Consider the following 11,748-nt stretch of genomic DNA (forward strand, 5'->3'; position numbering starts at 1 on the left):
GGTGGTTTACTTCTCTGCTTTAATTCCCTAGCCTGCTGAAGAGGAGAAGGACACTCGCAACTTTGCCTCAGTGGATGCATTGAGACTTAGGAATAAATCTGTTCCGAGGAAAAAAAGCTATTTGAGTTTTAGTGGTGAAGGCTTGATTTGTGCTTTCTGGTTGTTTTCTTTGTCTGAGAGGTTTGCATAGAACCTCCTAAAATTAAATCTTTCTGGGTAGGTTAGGTTTTTCCTTTTTTGAAAAAAACAACCCAGCGTATTGTGCTCCTGAGGCCTACGCTCAGTGTTTCGTGTGTGTTTTGGGGAAATGTGAGAATTCTCACTGCATCTTCCAGTACCAGAACTTCCAGGAGCACCCAAGCTGGAAGCGTACAGACTGATGGGTAAACTGCGAAGGCCAAGAGGCTATCCAGATTTTGTCTGTGGGAATACGTGGTCTGGCATAAACATCAAAGTGAAGATGTGTAGGTTGATACTCTGCAGCTCTTTTCTCTTCAGCAGAGGCTTACCATAGCAGTCATTTCTGATCTGAGGAAATGTAGTTCACTGGGCTGAGGGGAAAGATTTTTCTATTGAAAATAAAATCGGAAGTAATGCTAGGCTACTGGTTTAGAAGAAATTATTTTTTGTGAATTGTGTGAATTTTATGAATGAGAGGGGGTGAAACTCATGATAATTTTGTCTATATTCACTCTCAATTTCAAACTGGAGTGTTATCTACTGAGATGATATGTTTAATCCTTCAGGTTAGATCTGGATCTTCGTGCTTCTGCAGGTGAGAAATGGATAAGATCTTCCTTTTTTCTTGAGCTGTTTGTTTTGTAGTGCCCATACCAAGTGTAGTCCTCATGAAGAGCTTGGTTTTATTGCAGCGTAACCCATTGGCATGCTGCAAACCCCCCACAAACTAGTCCAGGTTAATGGTGTGTTCATTCTGCCTGTTTAGGGCTGCTATTGCTCTGTTATCAGGCCCAGAATACTTCCTCTCTTCTGCCCGTCCCGCTCTTTACAGCGCTGGAGGGCCTGAGCACAGGGTTCTGTATGAGCAGGAGTGTGTTTAGGGGCAGCACAAGATAAGACACCTGCAGTAAATGTGTATGTGTTTATCTGCACAAGAAATATCCCGCAGAGTGTAGCTTCTTGCTGGCTTACCAGGATTTGAAGGGATATCTAAAAGGAAGGTGTTCACTTGAGGAAGAGACCGTCACTGGTTCTGTTTTATGCAGGCTGGACTGTTGTTGGCAAAAATCCAGAGCCACGATCTTTAGCTCCTGGTAGTAATGAAGTGTCTCTCCGAGTGGTTACGGTGCATGAGCAGTGATTGCTCGGTGTTTGTTTAAAAACATCAAGTGGAAGTCAACCTTTGCAAGGTACCAGGAAAAATGTCATATGACCAGCGTGGCTGTTGTATCAGTTTATTCCGAACGTTCAACATCCAGCAGTGCTTACGGGCTGCAGCGTGGCCTGGAAGGATTTCCTCATCTCTACTTCCTTAGATACTCAAAAATTAAAGAGCAGAGGCATCAGATTGTCTTTAAAGAAAACTAGAGCAGAAGCTGGCTGGGCTGGGGCTGTGCTGCAGCTCCTTTGCAGAACCCTCCAAGCAGCCCTTGTTGCAACAACGGTCTGTTGAATACAAAAGCTGCCTCTTCCTTTTATCTTGTGCAGATATCATCATTCCTGAGAATGGGGAACCGGTCAGTTCCAAGGACATAAAGTGTTGTATTAAGCAAATTCAGGAACTGATCATTTCTCAGTTAAACCAAGCGGTTGCCAACAAGTTAATTAGTTCCGTGGACTATCTGCGAGAGAGCTTTGTAGGGACTCTGGAGAGATGTCTGAAGAGCCTGGAGGAGTCTTGGGAGGTTTCAGTCCATCCTGCAAGGAGTCTGGAGAAGTCAAAGGATGTTTCTGTACACATCACAAGCAATTATCTCAAACAGGTATGGTGGCTGAAATGGCTGTCTAGAATATTCTTAATAATTATCTTTATCCTGGTCCAGTGAGGGTGTTAAGAGGCTGAGATGCTCAATGACAGAGGGACACGCTCTGGAGTAGGTGTGGGTCTGGTGTCATTAAGGGAGGTACTAATACTAGAGAACAGTCATTTGAAGTCCTAGCACTTATCTTTCCTCTGTATCTAGCTATCACACCACAGCCTAGAAACACCTATGAGCTTATTACAATAAAGGAACTGAATGAAAGGAATCATGGACTATCCCACAGAATGTCCCATTGCTTTATTTTCAGAGGGACTAGCAAATTTTACAGTGACTATAGCTTGCAAAGTTCCCACACTTTCCTCTTTCCCCCTTTGCAGATACTAAATGCAGCCTATCATGTCGAAGTCACTTTCCACTCTGGCTCAACAGTAACCAGGATGCTGTGGGAGCAGATCAAACAGGTAAGGGCATCTTTAGTAATTAGTTCCATACGTGTCATGGTAGAGCAAAATGTTTTTGGAACAAAGAATAAAGTGAACACTCACAGCTGCTCTGTACATTTTGATGCTGGGCACATGCATGGGAAAGCTGTGGCTTCCCCACTCAGCACGAAGGCTGTGAGTGGAGTTTATTCCTGGGGTTGTGATTATTTGATGTAAAGCAAATACCTCTACAGTGTTTTCTTTCTGCTTTGAAAGAGCAAGGAATGATGGTCAGTGCTCTCAAACTCTTGCTGTTTGTTTTGGGTTACTGATTGTTTATTTGGGTTTAGAGGTTTCTTGTGGGTTTTTTGTTTGTTTTGCGGCGTATCTTGATTCAGGTCAACTCACTCTTCCCTCTCCAGAGCAGACCAGATTTCCTCAGGTCTTTGTTTTACATTTCAGTCTGTTAAAGCATTCATCTTTCTGAAGTTCCTGCTCTGAGCTGTTGATCACCTTTATGGCCTTCACCCTCTTGAGATTCTGTGTATGGATGGGGGAGAGGACTAGGTGTTTTCCCCAACAGGTGCAGTGCAGAGTGAACAGTAACAAACCTTCTGATTGGTCCTTCAGCCTATGAGAAGGATCCAGACTGGGTGTGCAGCCGCTGGATTTCTGTGGCTTCCAATAAAGGCTGGGGCAGGGCCTCTTAGTCACCCAGCAGTTGAAGGGATGTGGTGCGTACCGACACCTGGGATTTCCACCCCTTGGCAGCGTGTCTGTCCAGCGAAAAGCTGCTTCACTGTAGCTTTCACCAGTGCAGGACCATCTCTCTTCTGAGTGTCGCTGCTTATGTCAGGTCTTTCTGCACCACAACTGTGTGGTTTTCCAAGTGGTGGCTGTCCAGTTATGAGTGTTCATGGTGAGACGTGAAAGAATTGTAGGAATGTGCTGAGCAGATATTCAGAAAAATCCAGTCTCTGTAGTGTGAGTGATCAATGCTTTGGCATTGTTAACTGTTGCTGTATGGGAATTATTTAGCACAAGTCTGTGTGCAGATGGCTGTGCATTATGACAAGGTATCTCAGTGACTGGAGTAAATTAATGGACCCTTTGCTTTTTTTTTTGCGCTAGTGCCTTAATTCTGTTTCCTGTTTCACTAGATAATCCAGCGGATTACGTGGGTCAGCCCCCCCGCCATCACCAGTGACTGGAAGAGGAAAGTTGCTCAGGATGCTATCGAGAGCCTCAGCGCGTCCAAGTTAGCCAAGAGCATCTGCAGCCAGTTCCGGACCAGGCTAAACAGCTCCCATGAGGCTTTTGCAGCTTCTCTGCGACAGGTGAGTGTGTGGAATTGTTAGGAGATCGTGTTTTGTACGTTGCCACTTCTGGAAAGAGGATTTTAATTGCAGAGATCGCTAAAAGAGCAGCTGGTGCCATTAATGCCAATGTTCTGTAGGCAGAGGTGGCAGAGCTGGTGTGAGGGCACTAATCCAAGGTCCGCTTCTTAAACTAGGCATGCTTTAAGTAGGCTCTCTATTCAGACCCTAACCCCATCACACCAGGCTTCAAACCAGGCAGGATTACAGTCTCTGTGTGCTCTCTTGTAGTTAGAAGATGGACATTCTGGCAGGCTGGAGAAGACGGAGGACCTGTGGCTGAAGGTGCGGAAGGATCATGCTCCTCGGCTAGCACGGCTCTCGCTGGAGAGCAGGTCCCTCCAGGATGTGCTGTTACATGGTGAGCACTGAGCTTGATGTTCTTGTATTATCTGCTGTTCCCTCCTGAAGCAGGCAGTGGGTGGGAAGGAGTGGGAGGGGTGTTTTGCTTTTCACTCTACTTCAGAGAGTCTCCATCTGACACATGCTGTGTACCTCGGATTGTGCAGCCGCTGGCCCCTGAAAAGCGCTGGGTTGCCAGCCTGTAGTGTAGGGGAAGAGATAAACATGTTTTCCTGTCTGACTGAGTGGATGTTGTGCTTTACAGGCAAACCAAAGCTGGGCCGCGAGCTGGGCCGAGGCCAGTATGGCGTGGTCTATCTGTGTGACAGCTGGGGAGGGCATTTCCCATGTGCACTCAAATCTGTTGTTCCTCCAGATGAGAAGCACTGGAATGACCTGGCACTTGAGTTTCACTATATGAGGTGTGTATCATAAGCACTTTTCCTATTCCACATGGATCTCCTTAATTTTACTGCTGCAAGCACATGCTATTTGCATAGGCAGAACCTTCCGTGTTACAGTTCTGCTCTGCCATCAGTGGCTTGGCCTCATGAAACACCAGCTCGTGCCATTGCCACTGCTGCAGTGTACTAGGCACAGGACAGTAGGCAGACATGCTCCTTCCTGTCTTCATCTGATTCTCTGCTGTCCACGCTCTTCAAACACTTGCTATTTTGCAGAGTGAATTGGAATTAATAGAGTAGGATAGAAAACAGTTCTTCTCTGCTGATATTTGGTGTTGAATCATCGCTCCAAATCTGTCTTTGTCTCCCCTGAATTCCCAAAAGAAAATGCTCGGCCTATGCTGCAGAAAACCAAGCTTGTCTTCATGAACCACTGCAGGTGCTGGAGTTCAGGCAGCTGGGAATTACACAGTATTTCTTTGGTGCTATAACCTCTAGTGGGCTTTCCTGAGCTTTATGGGACAGCTGTACACTGTGATGGTCCTCGGGGGTCCTGTGGGTGCTGCTGTGCTAAAACTGCAGCTATTGGGCATTTTCACTTTGAGGAGAGGCTCACCCTGGGGTAGAGGGAAGGATCTAAAAAGGGCCGGCTTTCCCTGCTGATTTCTCTAGGTCTCTGCAGACACACGAGCGGCTTGTACATCTCCATGGCTCTGTGATAGATTATAGCTATGGAGGAGGCTCCAGCATCGCCGTCTTACTGATCATGGAGCGGTTGCACAGAGACCTCTATACAGGACTAAAGGTACCAGCAATCTGTGTGTGTTTGAGTATGTACATGCTTTTGTATATACATTGTACAAATCCACATGTAAATAGGTATTAATCTGAAAAACAAAGCTAGAATTGATCAGTTTTCCATTTTGGCAAATAAGAGTAAGCAGAAGCAAGTTCCACCTGAGGAATTAAATCTGTGTTTGTTTATTCTTCCAGGCTGGGCTCCAATTAGAAACACGGTTACAGATTGCCTTGGATGTAGTTGAAGGAATCCGATATCTTCACAGTCAGGGACTTGTGCACCGGGATATCAAACTGAAAAATGTATTGGTAAGGAAAACTTTTCTATCTGGCTAATTCTGAAGTCTTACGAGGTCCTTTTAGAGGGAGGGAGAAGCATAATCCAAGAGCAGTAATCGCTTCCTTCATACAGGATCTTTTAACTTGTGGTGCTGTAGCCACCACTAGCTTGGCAGTGAGGTTCCCCAACTCATTTTCAGGCAGAAAGCCCAGGGGAGAGGGAGCAGCAGAGCGATTTCTCTTGAAGGTAGAGAGGTGGAGCTCCAAGCAGACTTCCAGTTTCTTGTTCTCTTAAATCCCAACCACACCCTCTCTGTAGAAGACAAGTGCAGGCATGTCTTGTTACTGAGCTTAGCTAGGTAAATGTCCAAGAGCAGCCAAGCAATCAGAGAAGCTTCCTTCGAACAGACACCCAACCCTTCTGTGTAAACCGAGTTTTAAACCCTGATATTGAAACACAGTTCTAAACTGGGAAGTGTGGTTATCAGCTGCCTGTGTATGAATTCTTCTACAGCTTGACAAAAAGAATCGAGCCAAAATCACTGACTTGGGGTTCTGCAAACCTGAGGCCATGATGTCTGGCAGTATTGTAGGCACACCCATTCATATGGCTCCTGAGCTCTTCACAGGTATGCGCCTCGGCTGACTCCGCTGCGGGCCTGCTCTGGCTTGAATTTTGAAGGCTGTTACTTTGAATTTATATCTCAACTTGCTTGTGAGGGAAAAATAATCAAAACGCAAAACAAAAAAGCCAGAAGATGACCTGCTTGCAAAGCCTGCTGTGCATTTTTCCTGTTTTAAGCGTTAGTCTTAATTCTTCACTTACTTGAAAGTGATCTGTGGGATTCATAAGCTTTGCTGTAGTACTCATGCAATTGGAAAGTTCAATTATGAGTTAGTAGGAAGCTGGAAATATTTTACTTTCATAGGCAAATACTGCAGAAAGGATCCCCTGTAAGGAATTTCCAGGCTTGTTACAAATATGGAGAGTGTGTTCACAATGTGGTGCACTCTCTGAGTTCTTCCTGAGCAAGCATCTGACAGGAGCACTTTGTGGAAGCCTTTTGGTCCGCACTGTCCCTGCTTTGGCAAGAACTGAAGAGCCCCTATTTGTATTTAATTTAGAAAGTATTTAGTTGGTTCTTGCTACTAGCAGTGAAATACTCAGGGCTAGCTGGCTGTTCCTTGACCTTACAGAGTAAGTGTTGGCTGAGCCCTCACACACTTGGTGTGCTCAATCTCTTCCTGTTCAGTGGCTGTAAATGAGTAATTGCCAAACTTCTGGCAGCCTCCTGATGGTCTTACAGGTGTTGGTGTTTAGGCTGAAATATGCCTGAGCACCTGTACCTGCAGTGGTCTGTGAATGTCACCCTGGGAGCTGCTGGCACAGGTTAGGTGTAGAAATCCTCTGAGAGCTGGTGGGTATTTATCCCTTGGCCTTTGGCAGTGACTCCTGGTGTGTTACCAGGCTTCACACAAGTCTTGCCTTCTGGCAGTGAAGCTGTAGTTTTATTTTGAGGAAGCAGAACACTGAAATTAGTTCTCAGCCTGCTCAGTTTCCAGTGATGAAGAGGATGTTTGTCCTGCTGATGAATGTCTGTCTTTCCCAGGGAAGTACGATAACTCAGTGGATGTTTACGCATTTGGCATTCTGTTCTGGTACATTTGTTCGGGACATGTGAAGTTACCAGAGGCTTTCGAGAGATGTGCAAGCAAAGATCACCTTTGGAACAATGTTAGAAGAGGTACAAATGGCTTATTTGAACTCTATGGGTTGATACTTTATGCTGGAGTAAAATTTGAGGAGCTGAGGAAATCCACTCTTATCCTCTTGTAACTGAAAGGTAAAAATACCAGTTGTATTGCTTCATTGACAGTCTAAAGAGTAACAAGTATCTGGTTAAACTTGAACGTTCTCTACTGAAGTCTAACTGAAATTAGCAGGGATAAAAAAAGGCTTTCAGTTAACCCTCTCTTTGCCATAGCGTCACAGGACGTGCTAGCATGCCACTGAAACCATGCAAAGCAGTCCCCAGAACAGCCATGATCCCCTAAAGAATGCTTAATCCCTCACAGCCTGAGGCCCTGGTGATCTGTACATTCAAGGGCTTACTGTGCAGCATGCTGGGGAGGCTGAATGCTGAGTCAGACACACTGTGATAGTCATTCCCTGAGATATAAACTAAATGCCCATGTAGGTTTAGCATAAACTATGGTTTGTGGTGGCTTAACCTTTGTGCTGAGTCATGGTAGCAGAATGTTTACTCCTGCATGTCCTCAGTGCCTGTCCATGTTAATTGCTCCCCCTCTCATGTGAAAAAGATTAACTCAGATGAGTGACTCTTGTATTTGGTCAGGAGCTGCACTTGCTGCTTGTTGAACTTGCTCCCAAAGGCACCATTATGAGCAGCAGGGTGGAGGGACTTGTTTTCTTAGAGGGGAGGCTATTAAGTTTGCTCCCAAGTAGTTGCGAAGGGGAGGCTCCAGTGAAACTATGCCTGGTGAGTATCCTCTGGAGGTTGAAGGACTTCAGCAGTGTTCCCAAAGATGTCTCAGCAGCCTTTATCGAGAACATTAGACGCCAGACGGGTCCCCTCGGTCACTCCAGCCTGCACCAGCCAAAGCTGCTCACAGTTCTGAGGTGTGCTGATGGTAACTCGGTCCTGCTCCCTTTTCCAGGAGTGCGCCCGGAGCGTCTGCCGGTGTTCGATGAGGAATGCTGGCAGCTGATGGAGGCGTGCTGGGCCGGGGACTCCTCCCAGCGCCCGCTCCTGGGGATCGTCCAGCCTATGCTGCAGGGGATCATGGACAGGCTCTGCAAGTCGAGCTCTGAGCACCCAAATAAAGGGCTGGATGACTCTACCTGAAAAGGAAGCACAGAAGAATGTTTTAATTGTGGGAGAATTCCGAACACTAACTCTGCAGATGGCTCTTCAGATGTAGCTCTTTGTGGCTAACATGAGTGGGACAGGTAATAGTGCCCAGAAGATCGCTCGTAGAGGTGAGACCTCGGGCATGTTCCATCCTGACTAGCGGCCAGAGCAATCTCCCCGGTACGCCCCACTGATGCTAGTCACCCCCTGCAGCTTTTACCGTGGAGTTGTACAAATAAGATAGGAAATCCATGCCTTTGAACTAAAGGGATTTTTGCCAATCCCATGCGAACACCAGAGAAAAGCATCTCGTGTGTTTCAGGTAGCGTCTGCGTTGCCAGGAGCTGATCGTGACAGTTGTTACTCAGTAAAGTGAAAGCTCTTCCTGTTAACCGATGGTCCCGGTGGCCTTCGGCCCACACACACCTATCCTGATCCCTTAGCAACTGGCACCAGTTGCAGCACAGGTGGAGAGGAGAGAAAGAGGCTCTAGGCTGGAAAGTGTTGGGAAGCCAAGAGCACCGGTCTCTGCTGGCTCCCTGCAGCACTCCCAATGTTTACATGGACAGGAGCAAAGCTTCCGAGTTTTACCGAGGGGGTTATCGGCTGTTCCACTGCAGAGCAAACACCCCGCGTTATAAGCTATTTGTGTACCCTTCACCTCTGACTTCTGTAAACAAGCTCTTTTTCTGGTAATTTTGCTTCATAATAGTTATTTGAATGTCTGAAGAAACCTGACCTTTTACAGCCTTCCAGTGAAGCGGAAGATTGCTCAGAGATTACATATCATAATGCCGAAACAAAGTCATTACAACTAATGACTGTCCAAGGGGAAGATGCCAATTCATTTTAATTAAATTCGGGGGTTGGGTTAGTCGTGAAGGCAATGACAGTTTTAAATTGTGCAAACTATGACAGCCATATTTTTAAAAAACTAAGGTTTCTTCAGCTTTTTTAAAGTCACATGCTTGGTGAGAGCATCCTCGAGGGAAGATAGGTCAGTCATTCTTCAGGAGCTGCGTGTTGTGGCTGTGTCTGTTCCTCTGCTTGTTTCACTCTGGGATCTCTGATTTGGCTGCCTTGAAAAAGAATTAAAAAATGGGGGGGAGGGAAAAGAAAGGTACAGGCCAGGGTGGTCCTGCCGCCCTTCTTCGAGGGCTGCTCTGGAAAATAATACCCCGGCCCCTTTTGCATTTCTGGGGCAAGATTGGTTGATCTTAACGTAAGGTACTTAGAGGGTGGAGGCTGAGATAGAAGGTGCACCGTGTTTAGTACGTGAGGAAATACTGAGTTGGCAAGTTCTCCCTGGGTTTACTGGGCACGCAGTGGCGTTGTTTCCCGGGAAAGGAAGCGTGCTGCATGCAGCGTAGTGTTGGCACGTGCAATTACTGCACCTTGTCGCTGGAATTTACTGGTTTGCCTACAGCAAAATTACAACCAACAGTTAAACAGCCTGAACAAAGGAAAGGGATACATAACCCTGCAGTATTAGCTTAGTTTAAATCCTTTCTTTGTGCAATAAACAGGATTAATGCGCTTTTTTATAGATACATATATAAAAGACTTTTTTTACTCACCTGCACGTGTGGGCATTGTCTGGTCTGCAATGGCATTAAGGTTGGTTCTGCACAGACACAGCCCCGCCAGCTGTCCCAGCTGGCAGAGCAGCAGCAACAAGGAATACTTGTCCAGAGAACCGTGGGGCACTTCGCTGCCTTGGCGCAGGCGCATGCCACCAGTGACACTAACAGTATTAATGGTGTGCTGCTGTGCGTTGTGGCCATAACCTTATTGAAACCGAGGAGAGTCAAGGTCAGCCTCTGGCAATGAATAGAGGTAGCTTGTGTAAATAATGAATGTGTGAATAAACTTTACATCTCTGTATGTGCAATTCCAGCAATGCCTTGTAGAGCTTTTCCTCTGTAGCCATCCCTACACCCTTATCCGATGCCTTTTTATTGTTGGTTGTTGCTACCTTGATGTCTTGTTTCCCTTCGGTTTGTCTTTCTGCATGTGCGGGTTTTCCCAAACTCACTACAATGACTTCTTGGCGTGTGTTATTTCTGTTGGGTATAAAGTCTGTCTGACTGAACTTGTTCTGAGCAATTTCACGCCCCCTGTTTATCCGTTAAACTAGTGTTCTTCCCCCACTAGAGCAAGGAAAACAATGTCAATAATTACGTTGTTAAAAGATTCCACAGACTGTAAACTGAAAGCGGTTTTGGACACAAACACCTCTGAGCCTGGTGCAGCGACAGTGCGCTGAGCAGGTTCTCTTCTCCCCGCAAGGCTGCTGTTACCACCTCACTCTGCTGGAGATGTCTGTTAGTCTGCTTCAATGTTGTTATAAAGGGGGATGTGGACCTAGCGCATTGTACAATGTACCACGTGTTGTGAACTGGCTTCTGGTGTATACAGACACTGGTCCACTATAACAAATGAACTCCCAGAGTCTGGGGCTGATTTCTGTGAGCAGGAACCCTCCTCTCTCTCTTCCTTTTGTATGCACAAAAGGGCCTTGGAAAAGAACAGGCTCATGGGTGCAGGGGTTACCTGCTGCTGTGGCTCTGCTAGAAGAGCCGTGAGGTCAGTGTGAGGCTTGGGTACAGCCGGCGAGGTGCCAGGAACTCCTGCTGCACTTCAGACCCCCTGGCCCCAGTTTCACGCCTTTCCTTCACACTACATGTAGCAGGATGAGCTGGGGGAAGATGCACTCACGGCATGTGGGATGGGGAAGGGTGCGGAGGGCTCCTGTGCCCTGGCAGAGCAGGAGCCTGCAGGGCCCTCTCTGGGTGTCTGGAGGCGGCAGTACCTGAGTTCAGAGGACTGTGACTTACACAGAGTGGTTTGGGACTGCAAGGCCGGCGTGGCCCTGAGCTGTGAGGGTGCTGGCTGGCTTTGCCCCCAGCCCTGGGGCAGTGGTTCCCTGGCCCTGCTGATTTTAGCTCAGACAATTTACACAAACAACTCTTTTTTAATTTTTTTTCCCCTACAGCAGAACTGTCCTTGTCAGGAGAAAGCAGCTTTTTATCTGCTGCAAACCCCCTCGGGGCTTAAAAATAAACCAGCACTAAGTGTTCTTCCAGCAGCTTCGTGTGCAGGGCCGGAGGGAGCGGGGCCAGGCCCGGAGCGTGCTGCAGCCTTGTCGGAAAATGTAACGAGCGTCCCGAAAGCGCGCAGTAACCGGCACGGCCGAGCTCCCCCGTTGTGGCTTATTATTACTGTTATTATTGTCGGTATGGTTTGTATCCGACCCGCGCGGTACTAACCCCCTCCCCTCCCCGCCGCCTGCGCTCCGTGTGTGCTCAGAG

The 11,748-nt window shown here is 47.1% G+C and overlaps 1 protein-coding gene across 1 annotated transcript in view; it reads left to right on the plus strand.

Annotated features, from left to right (window-relative positions):
• DSTYK (dual serine/threonine and tyrosine protein kinase) overlaps positions 1–8,538 on the plus strand; it is a gene marked incomplete at its 5' end in the record, with an annotated part of 16,052 nt that extends 7,514 nt beyond the window's left edge. The window contains 10 exons of the mRNA XM_010143779.1: positions 1,669–1,943; positions 2,321–2,404; positions 3,526–3,702; positions 3,973–4,102; positions 4,349–4,505; positions 5,160–5,292; positions 5,481–5,594; positions 6,079–6,193; positions 7,175–7,309; positions 8,244–8,538. Coding sequence (XP_010142081.1) covers positions 1,669–1,943; positions 2,321–2,404; positions 3,526–3,702; positions 3,973–4,102; positions 4,349–4,505; positions 5,160–5,292; positions 5,481–5,594; positions 6,079–6,193; positions 7,175–7,309; positions 8,244–8,431 — 1,508 coding nt within the window. The remainder of the gene's footprint in view (positions 1–1,668; positions 1,944–2,320; positions 2,405–3,525; positions 3,703–3,972; positions 4,103–4,348; positions 4,506–5,159; positions 5,293–5,480; positions 5,595–6,078; positions 6,194–7,174; positions 7,310–8,243) is intronic.
• Between the last annotated feature and the right edge of the window lie 3,210 nt (positions 8,539–11,748).

The sequence above is a fragment of the Buceros rhinoceros genome, unplaced genomic scaffold, assembly GCF_000710305.1.
Source record: "Buceros rhinoceros silvestris isolate BGI_N320 unplaced genomic scaffold, ASM71030v1 scaffold22799, whole genome shotgun sequence".
Taxonomy (NCBI): Eukaryota; Metazoa; Chordata; class Aves; order Bucerotiformes; family Bucerotidae; genus Buceros; species Buceros rhinoceros.